Genomic DNA, 25,907 nt, shown 5'->3' with positions numbered 1-25,907 from the left:
ACAAGAGGACAAAAGATGTGGCACCAGCCAGGGACAAACCCCAATGTGGGGAAACCCTTGATCAATTATTCTTATAGTCTTCAATAGTTCAACAGAGAGAGTTAGTACAATTTACAAATCTGATAATTTATAACAACAGCAAAAGAGCCCTCACCAGAAAAGTCAACGTTGGTCAACGGGGCAGATTTGACCCTCAAAAAATTGGTCAACTTTAGTCAACTTCGGCCTCTAAACAACAAGATGAATCAGTGCTCAAAATAGCCCGAAACCAGCCCAGTCAAAATATGGTCAAACAGTGAACCTGCAGTCAGCCCTAACTGCAGTCAACGCTGGTCAAAGTCAACGGATTGCCTCGATCTCTGTGCCCATAAATGCGACATGTTGGGACAGAATTTCTCCACCAAAAATCACAATCAAAGAGGTCAACGTTGTTGGTCAGCGCTTGGTCAAATTGTCCAAGAATTTCGGTCAACGCAGTCAACATTCAAAACAGAAAATTCATCCTTTCCTTCGCACGTGTGGAGAGAGATGCTGCCCCGAAATGTGTACTCAATCAATGAGGAGAGAGAGAGATGTGTGAAGATGAGTGTGTCCAAATGAGACCAAGGCATCATGTATTTATAGTCAAACGTTGAGGATAAATAGACATGATTGTTGGGCTTTTGAGCCTACATGAGTTTGTTGGCCGACCTTGACAATTTGTCCATAATCAAGATAAATTCATAACTTCATTTGTACATGTCGAAATCAGATGATCTCTAAATCAATTCTATACCTCTCGGAGAGAGGAAGCCAAGAGAAATATCAGTTGTCATAAATAAGATGACCCATGTGGAGTTTGGCCCTAGTTGCCAATTTTAACATTCCCTCTCAACTAGGGAGAACTCCATCTGCTAATCCATCTGCCAATTTGTACTATCTCTACCATCAATGCACTGCTTTCCACTGCTCTACTCTACTCTGAAGAAGAAGAAGAAGTGATCGAGAATGAATCATACCATTCTCTATTGACCCGAAGTCAGTCCCAATCAAAAGAGAGTGTCTCATACCACTCTTACTAACCTGAAGTCAGTTCCAATCAAAAGAGAGTGTCTCATACCACTCTTACTGACCCGGAGTCAGTTCCCATTGATCCCAGATCAATATCGGTCATCCTAGCATAAGGAGTATGGTAGTACACAATGCGTCCATCGGTAGTACTATGGCCCCTATCCTCATTTCCCTCCTCATTGGCCAGATGAGAGGTACTTCCCGTGAATCCCAGATTGCATGGGTAGGATGTCTCAGCAGGAGAAGGATGAACCACTCATCCTGCCTACATGTCGCCAAGCCGTATCACAAGGGAAGGATGAACCGCTCACCTTGTACACAACAAACCACTAGGGGAAGGTTGAACCACTCACCCTATGGTTGCTCACCGCTCCAAGAAGTACCCCAAGCCCCCCGAAGCTCCTAGTCGTTCTTGGAAGGCCAAGAATTTGACCTTCCCCAAGGGCTTTGTTAGAATATTAGCGACCTGCTCATCAGTCCCAATGTGATGGACCCTTATTGCTCCTCGTTGTACCATATCCCGGATAAAGTGGTACCTAATATCTATATGCTTGGAGCGATCATGAGACACAGGATTCTCTGATAATCGGATCCCACCTGGTTGTCACAAAAGATCACGGTGGTATCCAACACGTGTACAAACAACTCACTGAAGAGCTTCCTCAACCAGACAACTTCCCAGGAGGCCATACTAGCAGCCATGTATTCGGCCTCAGCGGTGCTCAAGGCATTCGATTTCTGCTTCTTGCTTATCCAGGATATTGAAGCAGAACCCAAAGAAAAACAGCATCCAGAAGTGCTCTTGCAATCCACCACACTACCAGCCCAATCAGCGTCAGAATAACCATGCAGCCTCACATATCCAACAGTGTATCTCAGTCCATTAATGATTGTGCCCCAAAGATATCTCAGAAGATTCTTGGAGGCAATCTAATGTATATGATGAGGCTCAACCCTGTATTGGCTCAATGTGTTAACTGCAAAACATATGTCCGGACGGGAGTTCACCAAGAACATTAGTGCTCCTATGAGTTGACGATACTCAAAAGCATTTCCCAATTTAGGTCCAGCAGCACTACCACATAACTTCTTAAAGTTAAGTTCCATCGAAGTAGTCACAGGCTTGCAGTCCACCATCCCAAATCTTTCCAATATCTTCACAACATATTTTCCTTAAGAGAGGAAAATTTCACCTGGCTTTTGCCAGACCTCCAACCCTAGGAAGTAGTGCATCGGTCCTAGATCTTTCATCTCAAATTTAGAATCCAACTCCCTCTTACATTTGTGAATGAGAGGGTCTACACCTGTCAGAAAGAGATTGTCCACATAAAGTACCAGAATGAGAGGTTTATCATTTTCAACCTTAAAGTAAAGTTTCAAATCAGCTTCACTTCTAGTGAATCACAGCTTCATCAAATAGTTATCGATCCTCTCAAACCAAGCCCCGCGTGCTTGCTTCAACCCATAGAGAGCTTTCTTCAACCTGCATACATGAGATTCTCGATCATGAACCTCAAACCCCTCGGGCTGTTCCACATAGACTTCCTCTTTGATTGAACCATGAAAGAAGGTGGTCTTGACATCCATTTGATGTAGCTTCCATCCTTGCGAGGCAACAAGGGCTATGATCGAGAGGATGGTGGTGTATCGAGCAACAGGTGCAAATATCTCATTGTAATCTACACCTTTCTTTTGAGAGAAGCCTTGAGCAACAATGCGAGCCTTGAACTTTTCTGCACTTCCATCAGCTCCATGCTTGATTTTTAGAGCCACTTAGAGGTGGCAATCGATTTGTCCTAGGGTCTAGGGATCACATCCCAGACATCATTCTTCATAATTGACTTGTATTCTTCATTCATAGCATCCTTCCATACTTGTTGCTTCACGGCTCCTTCGAATGATGAAGGCTCATTTTGAATGATAGTGCACATGGCAGTCAAATATCCTTGATACATGTTTGGCGTCTTGCTTTCACGGAAAGTCCCCCTTGGTGCAATGTGCCTCTCAGCATCTTCGAGAGTCTCCCTAAGCCATGAGTGTCTCCTTTTGGACGAGGAGGGCTCGTGAGGAGGAGGATCAATAGGATCCATAGGTTCATCAACATCAAGCATCATTTTGTCCTCTTTTTCACCCTGATTTCTGGTGTCAGCTTCTTTGTCCTTTCTTAGAATAGGAAGGTTGTTGATCTTCCTGAGGACCATAGCTTCGTCAAAGGTGACATCATGACTTATCTCAACTTCCTTTTGACAAGCCACATAAATTCTATATCCCTTAGAATTTTCACTATATCCCACAAAGATTCCTTTCTTCCCAGATGCACCCAATTTGCTTATTTTCTCTTTCGGCACATGAAAATATATAGGGCTTCCAAAAATTCTAAAATGAGAGACATTGAGTTTATTACCAATGAACATTTCTTCAGGAGTCTTGGAGTCCAATGCTTGATGAGGGCATTGGTTTTGAACATACACGGCAATATTGGCAACTTCAGCCCATAGAAACTTCAGAAGGCCTTGATCATGAAGCATGGCACGAACAGCTTCTACAATCGAACGATTCTTCCTTTCAACCACACCATTCTGCTTGGGAGTGTATAGCATTGTAGTTTGCCTCTTAATGCCAGATTCTCTAAAATAATCTTGGAATTCATTGGATTCGTACTCAGCCCCATTATCAGTCCTCAATATCTTGATTTTCTTCTCGAATTGGTTTTCGATCAAGGCTTTGAAGTGTCGGAACCAGGTGAACACTTCATCCTTCTTCTTCAAGAAGTAGATCCAGGTCTTGCGAGAATAATCATCCACAAAGGTGAGATAATATAAGTATCCTCCTAAGGAGTTTACAGGCATCATACCATATATGTCGAAGTGGATCAATTGCAATATGTTTGTGGTCTTACTATCACGTGAGGGGAATGGTCCCCTTGTAAGTTTTCCTTCAGCACATCCCAGACATACACCTTCATGCTCTACTTTGAACTCGGGCATACCTATCACCATCTGTCTCACATCGAGTAGGGCCTTATAATGAAGATGGGCAAACCTCCGGTGCCATAGTTCAGATTGTAGAGATGTGTCGCAAGACATGGCTCCCAATGGACTTCCTCCAACTTTATATAAAGTGTCAACCCTAAACCCAAGAGTAAAAGCATCTTTAAAATTTCTTTTCAAAACATGTACCTTTCCATCGATAAATGCCACCTTGAATCCTTTATATTCCATTATTGAAATGGACACCAAGTTCTTCTTGAGATCGGGTACATATAGTACTTCTTGCAAATGAATAGTGTTACCTTGATTCAATTGAAGGGTAACATTCCCTACTCCCTTCACAGGATAGGTGGCATCGTCTCCAAGGATGATCTCCAAGTTTGTCTCCTTTTCTATCAGATTAGAGAGGGCTTCCTTGTATCCGGTGAAGTGCCTTGAGGCACCACTATCAATCAGCGAATTTCCCAAAGTTTCCGGAGGAGAGGCTGTGGAGAGGGCCGATATAAGATAGTACTCTTTTTGCTTATTGTTAACAATATTTGATTCTTCATACCTGGAGTTCCTTGATTTCTTGGAGGGTCGACCATTTCCTTGATGTCCCGCATTCCTTTTTCCTTTGCCATTGGACCTGCCATTCCTTTGATCGTTGTTGTTGTTGTTGAAGTTGCCCCTAGAGTTGTTATGATAGTCATCATCTCAAGGTGTATCCCTTGTATTAGAACACTCCCTTGCATAGTGGCCAAACTTATTGCAAACAAAGCACATGCCCTTCTTTCCTCCCTTAGATCCAGGGTTTCCATGGAAATGACCTTTAGACCCTGCATTATTCCTCCTTTTGGCATGAGCGGAGAATGCAGTGGGGTTGCTTCTATTAGAAGGCATTTCTTGCTCCACCATTCTTGTTTCTTCTTGAATCTTGACATCAATTCTTCAAACCCTCGAATCCGATCATTGTTGAGTATAGTGGTTCTAAACACATACCACTCAGCTGGGAGTCCTCCAAGGATGGTGAGAGTAAGTTCCCTGTTAGGAATGACTTCTCCAATCGAGAGTAGATCATTCTTGATCTCAGTAATCCTCAAGAAATAGGATTGAATGTCCTTGTCCTTGCCCTTCTTAATATTCTTCAACTTATTCTTGAGAAATAGAATTTGATTAGCATTACTAACCTTGAACATGCCGACCAACCTGTCGTATATCTCCTTGGAGGTCTTCAATTCAATAATATAGGCCACCAAATGCTCGTCAATGGAATCCCTGATAATCTTCTTCACTTTAATTTTAGCCTTATTGTACTTGGTCTTCGCAGCAGCCGGTGCATTTGAAAGAGGTTCAGGGATTTTACCATGCACATAATCCATCACTTCCTTCTCTTCCAAGGTCAAATCAAGAGATATCTTCCATCCATGATAGTCAGATTTATCATGGAGCTTGTATTCAGCCAGGAAGTAGGATGAGGAACCCATTGAGTCTTTTTTCCTTGTCCAACTATCTTTGGTGATTGATCTTTCACTCTTGCTTGGGCTTTGTCTTCACCTCAGGTCTGATACCATGTTAATTTTAGGCAAGAATGGTATGTTCTATATGCTTTAGAGCAATTTTACTTCAATTTCTTTAGAACCCAATATCCATATCCAGTTTAGCAATCACATCAACATGATAGTAAAATGCAGATAGAACATAAACATAAATAGTAGAAGACAAGCCAAGACAAGAGGACACAAGATGTGGCACCAGCTAGGGACAAACCCCAATGTGGGGAAACCCTTGATCAATTCTTCTTATAGTCTTCAATACTTCAGCAGAGAGAGTTAATACAATTTACAAATATGATAATTTATAACAGCAGCAAAAGAGATCTAACCAAAAAAGTCAACGCTGGTCAATAGGGCAGATTTGACCCTCAGCAAATTGGTCAACTTCAATCAACTTAGGCCTCCAAACAACAAGATGAATCAGCCCGAAATCAGCCCAGTCAAAATCTAGTCAAATAGTGAACCTGCGGTCAGCCCTAACTGCACTCAACGCTGGTCAAAGTCAACGAATTGCCTCGATTTTTGTGCCCAAAAATGTGCCCTGTTGGGATAGAATTTCTCCACCAAAAATCGTAGTCAAAGAGGTCAACGCTTGGTCAAACTGTCCCAAAATTTCGATCAATGTCCAAAACAGAAAATTCGTTCGCCTTTCCTTCGCATGTGTGGAGAGAGATGTTGCCCAGAAATGTGTACCCAATCAATGAGAAGAGAGAGAGATGTGTCAAGATGAGTGTGTCCAAATGAGGCTAAAGCATCATGTATTTATAGTTAAACGTTGTGGATGAATAGACATGATTGTTGGGCTTCTGACCCTACATGAATTTGTTGGCTGACCTTGACAATTTGTCCATAATCAAAATAAATTCATAACTTCATTTGTACATGTCGGAATCAGATGATCTCTAGATCAATCCTATACCTCTCAGAGAGAGGAATTCAAGAAAAATATGAGTTGTCATAAATAAGATGACCCATGTGGAGTTTGGCCCTAGTTGCCAATTTTAACAGTAACACTTCATGTCGGCTTTAAAAAATATATAATAAAGTCAATATTAAAATTATATCTTAGTCAAAAATAGAAACAAACAACAATAAAATTATCTCTATACATATGAAAGAGAGAGATTTGAAGCCCCGAGGGTTAGCAACTTGGCTCAATTGGTTGAGTTCCCATTGCTAAAGTACCGTGCCATTGCGAGGTCACTGGGTCAATTCTCCTCGACACCCTCGGAGTTAGGCTCTACTAGTTTGGCCAAGGGGGTGTGATCCATTCAGGTTCATCTACCAAATTTTTTCTCGAAAATAAAAAATTAAAATAAGTAAAAGAGGGAGAGAAAGATTTGATATGTAAACCTGATTTAAAAATTTCTATAAAGATGTTAGAAATCCACACACCCCGGGCTTGGTATATGCCTTAGCTAGGAAACATAAACACACTGAAGATGCCTAGCTTTAAAACAATTTGCACGGCGGAAATATAACAGCAATTAGAACAATGATAGTACACAAGAATTAATGTCCAAAACTTGTTCTTTATTAGTCCTTTAATAAAAATCCCACAGGGCTCTCGTACTAGGGATCATGGCCCTTTAGAATTCATAATACAATGCCAAAATACAAGCCAATCCTTTGACCAATAACCCAGGGCCGAGGCCTTATCCCTTTGACTCTCATCTACCCAAAAAATATAATAAGTATGCAACTGTACTTTTTGTTGCTATCCTTGGTAAGCGGTCCTTCTACAGTCCTTTGTACAGTTGTCAACAATAGCACTACTGCAACCCTTTCCTTAGGCCATTACTGTTAATTTTAGGTATGTTCTATTTTATTTCAATTTTCACAGTTAGCTCAATATCTTTTCCAGATTAGCAATCACATCAGCATTAAAGTAAATTGCAGATAGAACATAAACGTAGATCGCAGAAGAAAAGCCAAGACAAGAGGACACAAGATGTGGCACTAGCCAAGGACAAACCCCAATGTGGGGAAACCCTTGATCAATTCTTCTTATATGTTCTTCAATAGTTCAGCAAAGAGAGAGAGAGATAGTACATTTACAACAGAAGTCAACACTTTGACTTATCTAAATAAGAACATAGATCATATCTAAGAAGATAATACATGAGATGGCTGAACTCAGTTGAAGACAAGTTGCTTCAACTGATTCTCCAAGGTGATTCCTTCACATATCATTGTGTTGCATCTCGTCATCATGTTGCACCTCACCCTGTTGCACCCATCATCACTATGTTGGACCTCATGACCATGTTGCACACATCATATTGTTGCACCTTATGCTGCCACTGTTGTCCCATGTGCCATTGTTGCACCATGCTAACACAATTGTTCCATGTGCCATTGTTGCACCATGCTAGCCACTGCTGTCCCATTTGCTTGCTCCACCAAGCATCATAGCCTTATTGTCCCATTTGCTTGCTCCACCAAGCATCATAGCCTTGTTGTCCCATTTGTATTGTTGTTGTCCCATCACAGCTTGTTATCCCAATTGTGCCATCATTGCACTATGCCATTGCTGCTAACATTGTTGTCCCACTATTGTTGCTATTCCATGTTTGCCATACTGTTGTCCATGGGCAGAGTTCTGGTCACTGGTTAGGGCATCCTCCTGTAACCTACAGCAGCCCAATGATCATGCCAAAACCCACCTTAAATTATGCGGCCTTCCTTTCTTTGCAAGGTAAGTGACCTCGCTGTTTGAGGAGGCACCTACAGCTCCATGTGTAGGGTTGTTTGACCCCCAAAACAACACTCACAGGCCTGCGGCTTAAGATCCCTTACTCGGCCTATCTCAGGGAGGATTCTCCTTGGTTTTCTAGCCCAAAACAGCCTTCTATGAGGGCGGCCTTCACACAAACCTTGTTGTCTCTTCAAACAATCCTCAAGGAGCAAATCCGAGCTCCTTTCCTTTGCGGCCAGCATCAAGGTAACCTTATTGTCCCCTTTCCTTTGATGAAGTAGTCTCGGTATTGTGGCCTTCTAGCCCAACGCCTCAGCCCTCCTAACAGCAGCTCTGTCATCCTAAAAATGACCCTGAAACAGTCCTTCTTTAACACGTTGTTCCTGCCTCCATATGTTGTGGCTAGGGCATGTCATAACCCTCCTTGACTGCAGCTAGGTAGCTACGTCTAGGGCTGGTTATAACCCTCCTTCTTGACTGCGTCCTCTAGGTTACTAGGGTTGTGCTAGGACTGTGTCTAGGGCCTATTTAGGACAACGTCTAGGGCTTGTGTAGGACAGCGTTAGGGCTGCTTTAGGACTGTGGCTAGGGCTTGTTAAGGCCTCCTCCATAGCTGCGTTAAACTTCTTCCATGAGCTCCTTTAGGTCAACGTAGATCCCTTCCATAGCTTTGTTGACCTGTCTTCTTTGTTGCGGCTAGGGCAGCCTCCTTTCCTCCAACGTCTAGGGCTTCTTCCTCCTAGATGTCTCTCACACTAAAACCCAAGAAAAGTGGAGAGAAATCAAGTGAGAAGTGTGTGCGAAATGACTCTCAAGTCATCTCCTTTTATACTAAAACATTGAGCACATGTGGGGGTTATTTGGTCGCTGGCCGACCTTGACGAATTGTCTTATAACACAAATAAATTCATAACTCCATGAATACTTATCGGAATCGGATGATCTTTAGATCAATCCTACACCTCTCGATGAGAGGGATCCAAGAAAAATATCAGCTGCCATAAATAAGATGACCCACATTAAGTTTGGCCCTAGTTGCCAATTTTAACACTCCCTCTCAACTAGGGAGAACTCCATCCGATGATCCATCTGTCCGGCTGTACTATCTCTACCATCAGTGCCCTGCACTACTCTGCTCTGCTGAACCATGAAGAAGAAGAATTGATCGAGAATGTCTCATACCATTCTCTACGGACCCGAAGTCAGTTCCATATGAAGAGAGTGTGTCATACCACTCTTACTGATCCCATATCAATTCCAAGAGAGTGAGTTATATCACTCTTACTGACCCGAAGTCAGTTTCATTGATCCCAGATCAATATCACAAGAGAGTGTCTCAAACCACTCATATTGATCCCTGGACAGTTTCATTGATCCCAGATCAATGGAGATCATCCTAGCATAGGGAGTACTGTAGATACAACGATGCGTCCATCGATAGTACTACAATGGTCCCTAACCCCATTTCCCAACTCATTAGCCAGATGAGAGGTACTTCCCATGAGTCCCAGACTGCATGGGTAGGATGCCTCGACAGGAAAACCACTCATCCTGTCCCTAAGTCGCCACGGGGTATCACAGGGGAAGGTTGAACCATTCACCCTGTACACAGTGCACCATTAGGGGAGGGTGAGTTGCCCTATGGTTGCTTGTTGCTCCAAGAAATACCCCAAGCCCCCCAGAGCTCCTAGAGCTCAATGCATGCATCATGCAAGACCCTCATAAGAGGGTCTCTCAACAACTCCAAGTCGTTCAGGAAAGTCACAAATTTGACCTTTCCCCGGGGCTTCGACAGAATGTCTACGACCTGTACATCAGTCTCAATGCGATGGAGCCTCCTCGCTCATCGATGTACCATATCCCAGATAAGGTAGTATTTGATGTCTATATGCTGGAGAAATCATAGAATACGAGATTCCTCAACAATCAAATCCCCCCTGGTTGACACAGAAGATCACGGTGGTATCCATCATGTGTACAAACAACTCACTAAAGAGCTTCTGCAACCAGGCAACTTCACACGAGGTCATACTCGTAGCTATGTATTCGGTCTCAGTGGTGCTCAAAGCAATCGTCTTATGCTTCCTGCTCATCCAGGATATCGAGCAGAACCCAAAGAGAATCAGCACTCATAAGTGCTCTTGAGATCCTCCACACTACCTGCTCTGTCAACATTTGAATAATCATGCAGCTTCACATTTCCGGCAGTGTATCTCAATCCATGAGAGATTGTGCCCCGAAGATATCTCAGAAGATTCTTGGCACCAATCCAATGAGGCTCAACCAAATATGAGCCCAACATGCTAACTGCAAAACATATATCCGGACGGAAGTTCACCAAGAACATCAAAGCGAATGAGTTTATGAAACTCAGAGGCATTTCCCAAATCTGGTCCGACATCACTACCACATAACTTTTGAAAGTTAAGCTCCATCGAGGTAGTCACGGGCTTGCAATTCACCATTCCAAATCCAGAATCCAACTCCCTCTTACTTCTGCAAATGAGAGGGTCTGCACCTATCAAAAAGAGGCCGTCCTCATAAGGTGCCAGTATGAGAGGTCTATCATCCACAACCTTCAAGCAATGGTTTGGATCGGCTTCACTCCTAGTGAATCTCAACTTCATCAGACAGTGACCAATCCTCTCAAACTAAACTCGGGGTGTTTTGCCTCAAGCCATAAAGGACTTTCTTCCACCTGCATACATGAGATTCTCGATTATGAATCTCAAACCCCTCGGGTTGTTCCAAACCTATGGACCTGCTACATGAGCGGAATGGTCCCCTTGTAGGATTTTCCTTCGGTACATCTCGGAGATGTACCTTCTTGCTCTTCTTGAATTCAGGCATCCCTGACACTATCTGACTCACATCGGGTAGGGACCCACAATAAGCAGACCTCCGGTGCTATAGATGAGATGTGTCAACTGACATGGTCCCCAATGGACCATCCTGCAACTTGATACAAATTGCGAACCCTGAACCCATGAGTAAAAGCATCTTTGAAAATTCTATTTTCAAACACGTACCTTTCCATCGACGAATGCCACCCTGAAACCTTTGACTTCCATTGCCGAAATGGACACCAGGTTCTTCCTGCGATCAGGTTAATAAAAGAGATTCTGTAAATGAATCGAGTTACCCTCATCCAACCTCATCCAATTGAGGGTAACATTCCCTACACCCTTTCTGTGATAGGTGGCATCGATTCCAAGTATAATCCCACGATTGTTTCCATCTCTACCAAATTAGAGAGAGCACCCTTCTATCCGATGAAGTGCCTTGAAGCACTACAATCAATAAGCCAGATTCCCAAAGAGTCTAAAGGAGAGGGCCAATACAAGACAACACTTCTTTATCTTATCAGAAACAACATTTGATTCTTCATACTTGGGGTTCCTTCCTTTCCTGAAGAGTCGGTCATTTCCTTGATGACCTACATTACATGTCATTCCTCTGATCATTGAAGATGTCCCTGTAATGATTGTTATCATCATCAAGTGATGTGTCCCTACCATTCGGACACTCCTTTGCATAATGGTTGAACTTGTTACAAACAAGGCATTTGCCTTTCCTTCCACCCTTAGATCCGGACTTCCCATTGAAGTGATCTTTAGGTAGGCCATCAGAAGCTTCCACTGCACCATTCTGATAATATTCTCTGCTTCAATTTCACCCTCGGTGAATTTGAAGAGGGATAAGGAATCCATTGATCCTTTTGTCCTTTCCCAACTGTCTTCGGTGATTTCTCTTTTACTCTTGCTTGGGGTTTGTCTTCACCTCAGCTCTGATACCATGTTAATTTTAGGTATGTTCTATGCTTAGAGCAATTTATTTCAAATTTCATAGTTAGCTCAATATCTTTTCCAGATTAGCAATCACATCAGCATTAAAGTAAATTGCAGATAGAACATAAACATAGATCGCAAAAGATAAGCCAAGACATGAGGACACAAGATGTGGCGCTAGCCAAGGACAAACCCCAATGTGGGGAAACCCTTGATCAATTCTCCTTATATGTTCTTCAATAGTTCAGCAGAGAGAGCAAGAGAGATAGTACATTTACAACAGAAGTCAACACTTTGACTTATCTAAATAAGCGCATAGATCATCTCTAAGAAGATGATACATGAGATGGCTGAACTCAGTTGAAGACATGTTGCTTCAACTGATTCTCCAAGGTGACTCCTTCACCTATCATTGTGTCGCATCTCGTCATCATGCTGCACCTGATCGTGCTGCACCCATCATCACTATGTTGGAACTCATGACCATGTTGCACACATCATACTGTTGAACCTTATGCTGCCATTGTTGTCCCATGTGCCATTGTTGCACCATGCTACCACAGTTGTTCCATGTGCCATTGTTGCACCATGCTAGCCACTGTTGTCCCATTTGCTTGCTCCATCAAGCATCATAGCTTTGCTGTCCCATTTGTATTGTCGTTGTCCCATCACAGCTTGTTATCCCAATTGTGCCATCATTGCACTATGCCATTGTTGCTAGCACTGTTGTCCCACTGTTGTTGCTATTCCATGTTTGCCATACTGTTGTGCATGGGCAGAGTTCTGGTCATGGGTTAGGGCATCCTCTTGTATCCTACAGCAGCCCAATGATCATGCCAAAACCCACCTTAAATTATGTGGCCTTTCTTTCTTTGTAAGATAAGTGACCTCGTTGTTTGAGGAGGGACCTATAACTCCATGTGTAGGGTTGTTGACCCACAAAACAAAACTCACAGGCCTGCAGCTTAAGATCCCTTACTCAGCCTATCTCAGGGAGGATTCTCCTTGCTTTTCTAGCCCAGAACAGCCTTCTATGAGGGCGGCCTACACACAGACCTTGCTGCCTCTTCAAACAGTCCTCAAGGAGCAAATCCGAGCTCCTTTCCTTTGCGGCCAACAACAAGGTAACTTCGCTATGCCATCAGTCACAAAGGTGACCTTATCGTCCCCTCTCCTTTGCTGAAGTAGTCTCGGTATTGCGGCCTTCTAGCCTAGCTTCTTGGCCCTCCTAACAGCAACTCTGTCATCCTAAAAATGACCCTAAAACAGTCCTCCTTTAACACGTTTCTGCCTCCATATGCTGCAGCTAGGGCATGGCATAACCCTCCTTGACTGCATCTAGGTAGTTGCATCTAGGGCTGGTTATAACCCTCCTTCTTGACTGCATCCCCTAGGTTACTAGGGTTGTGCTAGGACTGCGTCTAGGGCTTGTTTAGGACAGTGTCTAGGGCTTGTTTTGGACAGCGTTAGGGCTACTTTAGGATTGCGGCTAGGGCTTGTTAAGGCCTCCTCCATAGCTGCGTTAAACTTCTTCCATGAGCTCCTTTAGGTCAACGTAGATCCCTTCCATAGCTTCGCTGGCCTGTCTTCTTTGTTGCGGCTAGGGCAGCCTCCTTTCCTCCAACGTCTAGGGCTTCTTCCTCCTAGATTTCTCTCACACTAAAACCCAAAACAAGTGGAGAGAAATCAAGAGAGAAGTGTGTGAAATGACTCTCAAGTCATCTCCTTTTATACTAAAACGTTGAGCACATGTGGGGGTTATTTGGTTGCTGGCCGACCTTGACGAATTGTCTTATAACACAAATAAATTCATAACTCCATGAATACTTATCGGAATCGGATGATCTTTAGATCAATCTTACACCTCTCAATGAGAGGGATCCAAGAAAAATATCAACTACCATAAATAAGATGACCCACATGGAGTTTTCCTTTGACCAATAACCCAAGGCCAAGGCCTTATCCCTTTGACTCTCATCTGCCCAAAAAATACAATAAGTATACAATTGTACTTGTTGTTGCTATCCTTGGTAATCGGTCCTTCTACACTCCTTTGTTACAGTTGTCAACAATAATACTACTGCAACCCTTTCCTTTAGGCCATTATCAATCCTTCTGCAATCTCTGTTACATAACCCTACTCCTTGCTTTCCATAGCCAACAGCATATTGCTTGCACAAGGCCTACTCACCCTCGACCTGTCCCATAGCCTTCAACCTTCCTGTCCACACCAGGCCCCTCTTTTATGTCTATAGCAGGCCCGGCAGCCTACTGCCCTGCAGGTAGACTCCTTAACTTAGCCTCCTTTGCTCACAGAACTCCTTGTTGTGACTTATAGCCTTTACTCAGCCTCTCTCTAGCTTGTTGTGGCTCTTTTAGAGCTATTTTTTTCCTTACACAAGTGTATGCCTTTCCACACCTCATGACCTAGCCTATCCTTTGGCTACTTATAGTTGTCCATAGGTCACTTAGGGAACCCGTTGGTCCATTAAGGTGTTGCCAACTCAACCTTATCATTAAATTAGCATATTAAATTGCTTCCTTGGGTTCCAAGCCTACCCACTTTGGGTGCCTCACCCACAAACTTGTCTTTCTGTGGGTTTTCTCCTCACAAGCCTAGCACCAAGGGCTTGTGGGAGTACCTCCCAAGGCTACCTAATTTCAACAAAAGAGATACAAAAAGAGAGATTTTCAGTAGGGTCTAGCCTTAGTGGTTATGGGATGAAATGTTATCCTCCCCACCCAAGCTCTATTCCTATAAGTGGCATGTTGATCTCATAATGAGTATATTATTGTAAGTTTTAACAACATTGAGCCCTATTGTTGACCTAGACTTGTGCCCGAAAGAATGTAGAGTTTACCTTAGGCACCATCCTCAAAATGAGGGGAAGAACCCAGATTTTTCCCTAGGCATTGTAACCTAGAAAAAAATTATATATATATATATAGGGAGAGAGAGATATACACATAAATTTAAAAACTATAACTATGATATTTACATAAAAATATTGTTGCACCTCTCTCTTCATATATGTCTATATCCATCTTAACTAAAGGAAAAAGATTTACACTTCGAGAGGTTTGATCCCTCTCGATGCTTGATAGATTCAGAGATACGATGGATGTATGCTGATTTAAAGCTCTTACCTAGAGACTTATTAGTTCCAGTTTTTTCTTCTTCTTTTTTCTCCTTTAGAATGGATCTTGGAGTTGCTTTCACACTCCCACATTGTATTTACTCTCTGGGTGTATCGGTGTATCTGTTAGCGCCATAACCATTGACCTGCTTTTGTGGTAATTTGCAGCACATTAATGAAATTATAGTTTTTTATTTATCTGGAGCCAAAGTGGGGGAGGGGATCCATCAGCACTTCATGTCTATAGGTTTAAATGCATGTAATGGTACATTAAATTTAGACAGTGCATTGGGTGTATTGAATATGGACACTAACACAGACCCATATATGCCTGCATTTAAAACAGTGCATCAGCTGCCTTGAATATAACCACTAACACAAACCCATCTATGTCCGAATTTAAAACATTGCATTGGCTGTACTGAATATAACCACCAACACAGACCCAACTATGTCCGAATTTGATATGCACGTGAAGCTTGCATTGTTTGAGGTTTTTCTGTAGTTGATTATTGGAGTTTTCATTAGGCATGAAAACAGAGAATAAGAGTACCTCTATGAATGTAACGGACTTCTGAGCTCTACATGTTCGAACCCATCCTCGTACAGAGAAGCTCTGCCCAACGCGGTCCAACCCTTGGTCTGGCCCGCCCTTAATGTCGGCAATACGAAGCCTTCTCTTGAATTTTCCCACAGTTCCCGACGACGCCGGTGACCACCCGCATTGCTGCTCTTCAGTAACCTGGACACTGCCATCGGCCCGGGCACAGGCTCTTCTGCGACAAATAAATGTGGGATTCAATCCCTTGTGCTCGATGCCAGAAGCACCACGCAGGGAGAAAGCGCTGGAAAAGTGTGCTAATTTTAGTGACGCAGGGGAGCTCGCATGCAAGGGGCGACGGTGCAAAAAATGGAGATGGGCAATGGTTCCATAAAAGGAGACGGTGTTAAATTTAGAGGCGCCGAGGCGTGAAGAAGAGGAAGCTGCTGCGAGGCAAATGGTGGAGGTGAAGCCTGCCATTGCCATTGTCATTCCCATCCCCCTTACGATTACCATGCGCTACTCACCTGCCTCTAGTCCGCAATCCCTTATCTTGTTTGGTTGTTACAACTCTCGTAGCAACCCATCTATGATTCATATCATGCCTGGCCTCCGTCGTTGCATATCATAAAACATTAATATAATCCCATTTGTATTTTCTTCGTCTTTACAATATTTACATTGTCACCGGTGGCATGCCTCTCGAGTTGTAGATTTGTTTGGGGAAGCGCTATGATTTGAATTTTTATGAGGTTAACAGTACTATTATTATCTTTATTAGGGTTTAAGTCTGGTTTATTTAATTCTACATTATGGACTTATGTTCTCTTAGAATATGTAATTGAATGTGAGGCATGGATTTGCTTGTTAATATAAAGATTTTAACGTTATTTGTATGTTTTTTCAACATTAAAATATTTTAATGATATATCAGTGTTTTTTAAAAGGATAGACTTCTCCGCACTATCCGTAGCTCCTCAGGTCTGTGAAAGACCCTATTGACCCTAAGGACATGAAGGGCGTCTATGTCATTCCCTGTTCCTGTGGGACCCCTTATATTGGTGAGACTGGTCGCTCTATCAATCAACGGATTAGCGAGCATTCGGCTGACTTAAGACATGGTAGGACCAAGTCCTCAGCCCTGGCTGAGCATGCGGGGAAGACTATGCATCATGTTTGTATAGAAGATGCTCAAGTCATTGCCAAAGTTGCGCAGTTTCACCATCGCAAATTTAGAGAGGCCCTGGAGATTGAGAAAAGGCCGAACAATCTTAATAGGGACGATGGCTGGAAGATTAGCAGTTGCTGGGTCCCAGCCTTGTCTTCCTAGCCTCCTCATTCCCCTTTTGTTAGGTCTCATGGTTTCTTTCTTCCCTCTCCTCCAGTTCTGTTTTTGGCGGGTTTTGGAGTGCAGGAGTTAGTAATTTGTTATTAAATAATTTCGGGCTAATTATGGTATTAACCTTATCCCAGGGGTAATTTAAAATTAGATTAGATTCTTTGCTTTGATTTTTAATTCTTCTACACCTTGTTATTTCCTTTAACTGATTTCCTATATATTGAATTAATAAAGACCCTCTTCTTGAACCTTATAAGTAATATCATAAGTAAATTTTTTATAAAATTTAGTAATAAACACTGATTGTTTAATGGATATAAATTTCTAAATTAATTATAAGAGATTTTAATGATAAACAAGAAATTATTAGAAATATATGATATAATATTGAATTAATGGATATGCTATTAGTATGGTATTTACATAATAATGATTCAATTAGAAGACTATTTATAATATTAGAATTATAAATTAATAGGTTAATATAGGTTATTAATAAACATAAATTATTGTATGAACTTATTATTTTAATTTCGAATGGGCCTTACATTTAAATAATTAATATAAATGATTTGTTTTAGAGATGATCTAGTTTACCTTTGGACCCTTAAATTTAAATAATTATTATTAAATAAATACTCAATTACCTATTGTAACTATATTATAAGAATAATAGTAATTTAATACTATTTATTGTATTTAAATAATTTGGGAATAATAATAAAAATATAGGTTAGATGAAGATATGATTTATTAATGACCATTATATTTAGTTTACCATAATTTATTAATGACCATTATATCTAGTTTACCATTGGACCCTTTGATTTAAACATTTATTATTAAATAAATACACAGTTACCTATTGTTACAAAATTCCAAGAATAATAGTAATTTAATACTATTTATTTGTATTTAAATAATTTAGGTTATGTAATAAATATAAAGACATAATGACCATTGTATTCAAACAATAAATTTATTATATTATTAGATTAACTAATAATAATGAATTATATGCTTCTATTAATAATATAATTAGGGGTTTGACTTTGATCCTCTGGTCAAAATTAGCCGTTGCAATATAGCCGTTGGAATATCTGCACACTCTATTTAATCAAGCTAAGCTAGATTAGTTCTTCAACTTGTCCTAACGATGAACCACACTGGTTGGTTCGAAACGCGTCAACAAAAGATTGATTATGTGATTTTGCCGAATATTATCTTGACAAGGATAAAGTAAGTATAAAATTATATTTTTTTAATAAATAAGTATATAAAAAATGAAGATTAATGGTAAATGTTAATTTAATTAATTCATAAATTTAAACATAATAGTAAGTAATTAATTTAGTGAGTGTTATCACCTTTAGTTTAATTTAACTCTTTTTATGACATGTTATGTATAAATTTTTAGACTAATCAACCAACATGGCTCAAGCAAAGAACTAATGGCTTATCAAGTTGGTCAAAGTGAGTAATTAATGTAGCTCCATTGAGATTCAAGTAGTACCTGGCATGCTCATGCATGTGCTTGTGTTTGTGGATGCACATAACTCGAAGAACAACAATGATAAACTACACAGATAATCAACAATGGCTTGTCAAGTAGGTGACAAAATGTATTTAATATAACCCCTGTTAAGGTTCAATTCCTATCCAGTGACATGCTTATGCATGTGCATGCATTTGTGGATGCATAATAGCACATGCAACAACGATTGGGGTTAAGTGCAAGTCCTAAGCAACTTTGATGGAATAGATACCCCCTACTCACAACATCTAAGCCACAGGCAACCAAATTGAATGGTGTTAATGGTTCCCTTGGAGTGTTAAATCCAAGCATGTTAACCTCATTGTGATAAGAGGAAGCTAGTTCAAGTAAATAAAAATAAACTAGACAACTATGTTTGCATTGCACAACAACTTATCTTTATCTTGAGGTTGTGGGCCACCCATCCATCATAGGCTCTATGTTGGTAACAATGGCCTCCCACAAATTGATCTAGAAATTGTTATGGATATTCCACTAGACAATTTGTTCCAACAAATCTAATTAAAATAGATTGAAATCTGAAATCTATACTATGTGGGTTAATTTTCCTTATATTTATGGATTTATTATTTTTATTATTTTTTTTGCTTTGTAAGCAATAGATAAATTGCAGAAAATAGAGAAAAATGAAATACAAATACACACTAAACACCACGGACACCAAGATAAGATTTGGGAAACCCTTTCGAAGAAAACCTCACTCGTAGGTGAGGTTTCTCTGCTCTTTTTTGTTTATAATGAAATTGATGCAGATACGAAGGAGGAGGCACTTTTTATGGAGTTGCCTGAGACCTGTGGCAGTGGGCTACTACAAATTAGAAACCCCCTCTATTATGCTCTCCCTCTATCCACACTTAGCTACTCTACTCTAGTATGGAACAAAATGCAAGAAAAATAGAATGGAACCTTATTTCCTCATAATGGTTTGGTTATCACACAACTTGATAGCCAACTTGGGGTTAAATTTGACCTATTCAACCCTCAAAATGAGTTACAATTCGACCATTCTAAAGTCTTCTTCTTCATCCCCACATAGCTAGTCCCTTTTCCATGACTAACTAGGGCTAATGTGGTATCCAAATTATGGTGGTCAATCACAATATTTCAACTTTCGAGAAACATACATTTTGCATCCAAATTCTGATTGACGTCTCTTTTAGACCATTGGAAAGGTATCTATATGTAGAGTAGCGTTACGGGGGTGCTACATTAAACTACTGAAGTTCTACCCCTAAAAAATCATCATTTAAGGCCTTAAACTAACTGCAAAAGGTTTCCAAACCTAGTTCTCCAAACTAAGTACCACGGCAAAAACTACTATTGTTTGTTGATTTCTCTTATTTTTCCACCCTGAAAGCATCTAGATGAATGGAAAATAATATAATGATCTAATTTAGATCACCCATATTTACTTTCTCTTGCCAAAGAATATTGTAAGCCTTTGATATAGCTAATTCAAGCCATATGCACTTGTTTCCTTGAGGTGAAGGTGGTGGAGGTTAAGAATGATGCCTTTCACTTTGCTCACAAATAATGTGGTCAACATAGTGGTGATGTATCCTTTCCTATCATCATGATTAATGAAATCAATCAAGGGGGTAAGGCAATTGGTAAGAGCTTCTCTACTCACCCTACTCATTGGGTAAAGAGACCACTCCCCCCCCTCTCCCCGCCCCGCCCTCCACCCCTAAACTCACCCAAAAATAAAAAGGAATTCCAACAATTGGCATAGGTATTCCATGTACATCTCTATGATCTATAATTAGGTTATAATCTACAAAAAGTCAAGGTTTGTAGATATGAGTGAGTTGCCACACCATGTAAAGCATTAACTATGTTGAACTTTCTTTAACATAGTTTCATTCATTCATTTTTTAATAAAGGAGAGGATTTACTTTCTAATGTTGAAATGTTGCATTGAACTTGACAATCCAATGAGGTTTGTCTCTTGAGAGGGTCACTTCATAAGGGATGGATAAAGGGATAAATTGGCTACAAAACATATATACGTAATCCCAAGCAAATTTAGCAAACTTGTGAAACCAAAAAATATGTTTTAAAGTTAAATTTCTCCCACAAATGGGACAGTTCATTGGGGCACCCCCACTACATGACCCTATATCCTTTTTTTATATGTAACCAAACAACTTCCTTTACATCCAGTGATGTTATCTTATTCTTCATGGTTCATCGCTTCAACAACAATTGGCTCATGAAGAGAAAAATATGTCACGTGTAAGATTTGAACATGGGTGGGGAGGATAACATTTTTTCTCCCCCGACCACCCCAACTAGACCTAGTTAAAACATGAGCCTCTATCCTTCAACTATCCTCCACAAAAGTAATGACATGACAAAGAAATCCTTCATCCATTTAAAGGTTTTTGCAAATTTGAAAGCCTAAACATTTAAGTTTTTTGCTTCAATTGAGCCTCCATATCATATTTAATACAACATTCAGGACAAGGTTTGACATTGCCATTTAAATCTATCAATGAACTACATTTTCAATGCCTTTGTTTTGCACATTAAAGCTTGAACTACTTCGATTGAGCCTCTATAACATATTTAATACAACATTCAAGACAAGGCTTGGCATTGCCATTTATATTTGTCAAAGACTTACATTTTCAAAGCCTTTGTTTTGTCTTATTAAAGCTTGAAACTATAAGGTTTTCAAGATAATTAGAGAATTCGCATTATGACCTCATGTAACCTCTTAGAACTTCAACCCCTCCAGTAATCTGTAGGGAAATTGAGGAAGGTGAGAGGGAAAAGCGGAGATTCATAGAAAATGCAAAGGCAGTGGAGTATATTGGCAACTAGGTTATGGATAATGGCAACTAGGTTATGGATACTGGCAACACGAAAATGCGACATACCAAATATGTGCAAATGATTGACATTTATTAGCACCTTAAAACCATAATGGGAAAAATATTGGTAGAATGTTCAAAGAGTAGCAGGAAATATTGTTGTGCTTTGATGAAGTTTAAAAATAGATCAAAAAGTTAGACAACAAAATGATAACAATCGAAAAGATGTTTGTTGAATTGGAATTCACAAACTCAAACAGGGAGAGAGGAGCACCAATAATGATCCAAGTGGACTCTTCTATTGAATATAAGTTGTCCATGGAAACTGTATCATGTTTGTTCATCGTGTTTTTTTAAAAAATGATTATCAAGAAGGCACTCAAGCCTTCGAAATAAGAAGTAGCTTGTTTAGCAAATAATATATAACAAGATTTATTATTAGTTTCAAACATTTTACTTGGACAAAAGCAGTAATGTCATGCTACTGATCTGGTTTCCCTTGTGGTACACTAGTAGGCATAGCAAGATAATCATATGTTCTATTTTTCTATCTCATATAATATAAATCATCTACCCAACTTACCAAAATAAAAAATCTTAGAAATTTAAATAAGTGCTTGCTAACCACAAAGAGGATTCCCTACGCAATCAAGAAGATAATTCCAGGATTTAGGGACTCAAGAATGCCACTAAAGTATGTTAATTGTTTGTTGTAAATTGAAATATCAGAGCTGCAAAATACTAAAAAAAAAACTAATCAATTTACATATACACATGGATTTATGCCTCAGGAAATGTGAGAATTTGTTGTTAGAACATGGAAATATGCCTTAAAAATGACACCTTTACATGTAAGAATGTGAAATGTAGCAATTTTAAGGCTAAAAATTATAAATTGGGATTGTGGTGCCTTGAATTTTATGGGTTATGGAGTAAGAAAATCAATTAAGAGAGAGTGGTTCTTGATGTTAACCAATGCATGGATTGAAGTAAGGTTGGAAACATAATCAATCACTAAGATATAGTAACCAAAATGATGCTAAGTTCTATTTAAAAAGTTGTAAATATAAAGTTTGGGGGAATATTATCTCTATATACAAGAACTCCAGGTGATGTCAAACCTTTTTTTGCAACATCTTCTCACACCTAGTTTAGGGATGAATTTCAAGCAAAAATCAAACTTCTCAAAATGGAGTGAAATTTGACAAGCATGCTATACACCATGCCTGCCCTCTAAAAATAATGTAAAATCCATAAATAAGTAAAAAAAACACACAATTCTAAAAGTATACGAAAATTTCACTCTCATATTGTACTCAAAACTAGGTCTTTGAAAATGTGATCATCTTTAAAATCTAAAACTTTCTATTTCTAGGCCTTAACATTGATCATATTTGAATACCTTTCACTAAAGATTAAAACATGTAGAAACTTCATCAAAGCAAAACTCCAAGCTCATCTCTTCAATGGATATATTAATCCACTTTTAAATTTTGAGAAAGATGAAACTTCTAAAAATAATAACTTTCCAAGATTGTGAATCATGAAAATATGAAAGTAGTCATTTGAAGAATTTAATAATGGGAAGCCAAAAATATCATTCATACTAAAAAGGCTCATTTTTTTTTTAAACTAGTGGAATCAAGAATTTGGAAGTGTCCATCTTTCATCCCTCATGCATCATCCACATATTGTGGATATTAATTCAATGCATCAAGAAAACAATTAAGAATAGAATGTTAGAAACATAAATTGAAAATGTGCTAAACATGGCATAAGATGTTCTACTTATATAAAACATGAATCCCTAAATACTCCCCAAAATTCAGACATTACAACCTTGGAACAAGTTAGTGCTAGAAAAAAGCTCTATAATAATGTGTTGATGTGGCTAAGGTACTCATAAATCATCGATGTTGATTAATGGACTATATAATATGAGTCCATCCCATATTTTGTTCATGAAATATTGATGTTAAATGGCAAACTCAGGTGTTGAGCTCACCCATTGTAATATCCATGAATATATGATTGAAATGAACACTCAAATTCATGTAGGTCGATCTAGTTATACATAGGTGGGCACCCGTCTCTTCCACAAAGTCAATGGTTTCTATCTTCTTAGCAGTTTTTCTATGGCTTTTCGGGTCCCAAGCTTCTGAGGTCATTTTGAGGCCTTAAATGATGTTTTTTGGCTATTTAAGGGGTGGTGTGTTACCATGGCATACCTTGGTCCCACCTAAAAGTTGTGGCCATTAGATAGTTCCTTCCAACAAGCTATTATTCATCCTAGACAAATATTGTATGCAAAAGTTGCACCCTCGAGAAATTGATTTAATAACTCACCACCTCAAGGCCCACAAACCTTTTGGTGCTTCATCTTCTAGGGTTAGGATTTTAGACCTTTAGGGTTATTTTTATATGTTAAAAGACCATTCTTTCATCCTCTTGTAATAGCTAATTGTGAATGTGTGTACCTGTCATATCCCTCTCTTCAAAGATAGTGATCTGAAAATGGAGGAGGAGGTCAATTTCCTCTTCCAGAAAACAAGGATCGTTCTCTGACACTTTGTAAGGAAAAAAATGCGTCTTAACACAAAACAAGTTTTCCAAAAGGTCTCTTCAAGATATGAGTTAGTTTTCACATGTAAACTTAAGCATAAGCAACACAACATCACATAAATCATACAGGAATTCATGAAGAGTAGAACAAAGGATTTGATGATGAAGTTCAGCCCTCCTGAGCTACATCTCTGGGCTTGCCAACATAGCTAGACCACTCCATATATTCAGTGGAAAATGAGTACATAAAGTTTGTTGATAAAACATGTGGCTATTTCCCCTTCAAAGAAATATTATCCTATAAATAACTCTCACATAAACATCATTTCAACCTACAGTCAGTCATGAAAACATCAAAAAACAAGGTGTATACTATAAAGACCCTATACCCCATCTTAGAATGAGCATACATGAGCATTTAAGCACTTTAAGTCCACATTGAAAGACAAATAAAAAGATTTCCTCAACAAAACATAATGAGAAAAGAATAAATGAGCCGAACCCTGCAAGTAACAGCTCCTACAGTAAACATTCGAAGGTAAGAAAACTCCTACAAGGCCTTCTCCATGCTCAAACACCTTCAAGAATTGTTCCAAAGCACTAACTGATCCATAAACTTGTGGACTTGAACCTGTAAAAAGTTCCTTTAGATGTGATCAAATCAGCAAATAGAGGTCACCATTAGATCCAAGATGTCCAAAAACCCCTAGGTGGACTCTTCTTGAGCTTCAAAAGGCCAAAAACTCACAAAGATATGGCTCCACAAGCTCTCCATGTAGTTTTGTTGTTATCTGTCCTACAAATCAGACCAACAGTCTAATTGTCCTATAAATCCACTCTATTTTCGGTAGCGGGGGCGACAAAATCACCCCCTGAAAGTGCAATTTGTTGCATACTTAAATTTCCCAATAACCCTTATGTAGAATAATCTAGCCACATGGGCCATGCGGTCGGGGGTCGGGTTAACTGCTTAGCCCCGCCAGCCTAGCCCCTAAACTCTCGGGTCATGGTCATATTAACCTCCACGGGGTCGAGGACCAGGCCAACGACCCACCCTTTCCACCGAAGCTCCCTCGCTTAAACTGTTGCGGTCATGTGGGTGGCCATATGGCTTGGAGTTGGTCCCCTTACAGAGCTCCCTCCGTCGAGTGCCTTCGCCATGGTTCTGTGTAGGTGCATGCGACTAGGGCCTAGGGCTAGTGGTAAGCCCCCTCATTGTTGGCACTCATTCTGGTTAGCCAACTGTTGTGTGGGAACATTGTGACCATGGGATGGGCTAAGGTCCCGAGCCCCCTCCTCCTTGCGCCATGGTTGTGTGATGTTGCAGGTGACTGGGGATAGGGCTGACCACTCGACCCCTCCTCCCATATATGCGCCATGTAAACCTTAGATAACCTTTGTGGCCATAGTGGTTAAGAACCACCATGTTGAGGAGTTGGTAGAGCGCGATGTTGGTAAGCTTGAGGTCAGGGGTTTGATCCCGGCCGGGCCTCTGGTCGACCAAACAAGATTTTTCACTACTTGGGGGTGCCATATGGCACCCTTCCATTAGTCCACATCACAACCCCTAAACTAATAAAATTTGACCACCTGCACGAACCAAAGCTTGACACCTGGAAGCACCCTATTGGTCCGTAGCTACATAGTCACCCTACATGATATTAATTGTACAGAAGGCCATTTAGCTGCCCAATCCGCAAACCTGCTCATTTTTTAGTTGTTAGGCCAAACGATCAGAATGCAATAACTTGAGCATAAAATGTCAGATTGAGTGAAACAAACGTCGTTGGATTCAGGAACAACGAGCACTTCGACTTGATTCTAGTTTTAAGACTATATGGACACTTTAATTTTTGAGCTAAAATTTGATCACCTGGTCATAGCTCCCCACTAGGA

At 40.1% G+C, this 25,907-nt stretch overlaps 1 protein-coding gene across 1 annotated transcript in view; it reads right to left on the bottom strand.

The window, feature by feature from the left end:
• Positions 1–16,379, bottom strand: part of LOC149256636 (uncharacterized) — a 35,260-nt gene extending 18,881 nt beyond the window's left edge. Inside the window, exon 1 of the mRNA XM_089455423.1 lies at positions 15,752–16,379. Within this exon, the coding sequence (XP_089311549.1) occupies positions 15,752–16,255 (504 nt within the window). The 5' untranslated portion in view covers positions 16,256–16,379. The remainder of the gene's footprint in view (positions 1–15,751) is intronic.
• Positions 16,380–25,907: the final 9,528 nt, after the last annotated feature.

Source organism: Pinus tabuliformis, chromosome 7 (genome assembly GCF_031772625.1).
Source record: "Pinus tabuliformis cultivar Carrire ecotype Pingquan chromosome 7, CPIR1, whole genome shotgun sequence".
In the NCBI taxonomy this organism is placed as follows: Eukaryota; Viridiplantae; Streptophyta; class Pinopsida; order Pinales; family Pinaceae; genus Pinus; species Pinus tabuliformis.
This window is presented reverse-complemented; position numbering and strand designations above follow the sequence as displayed.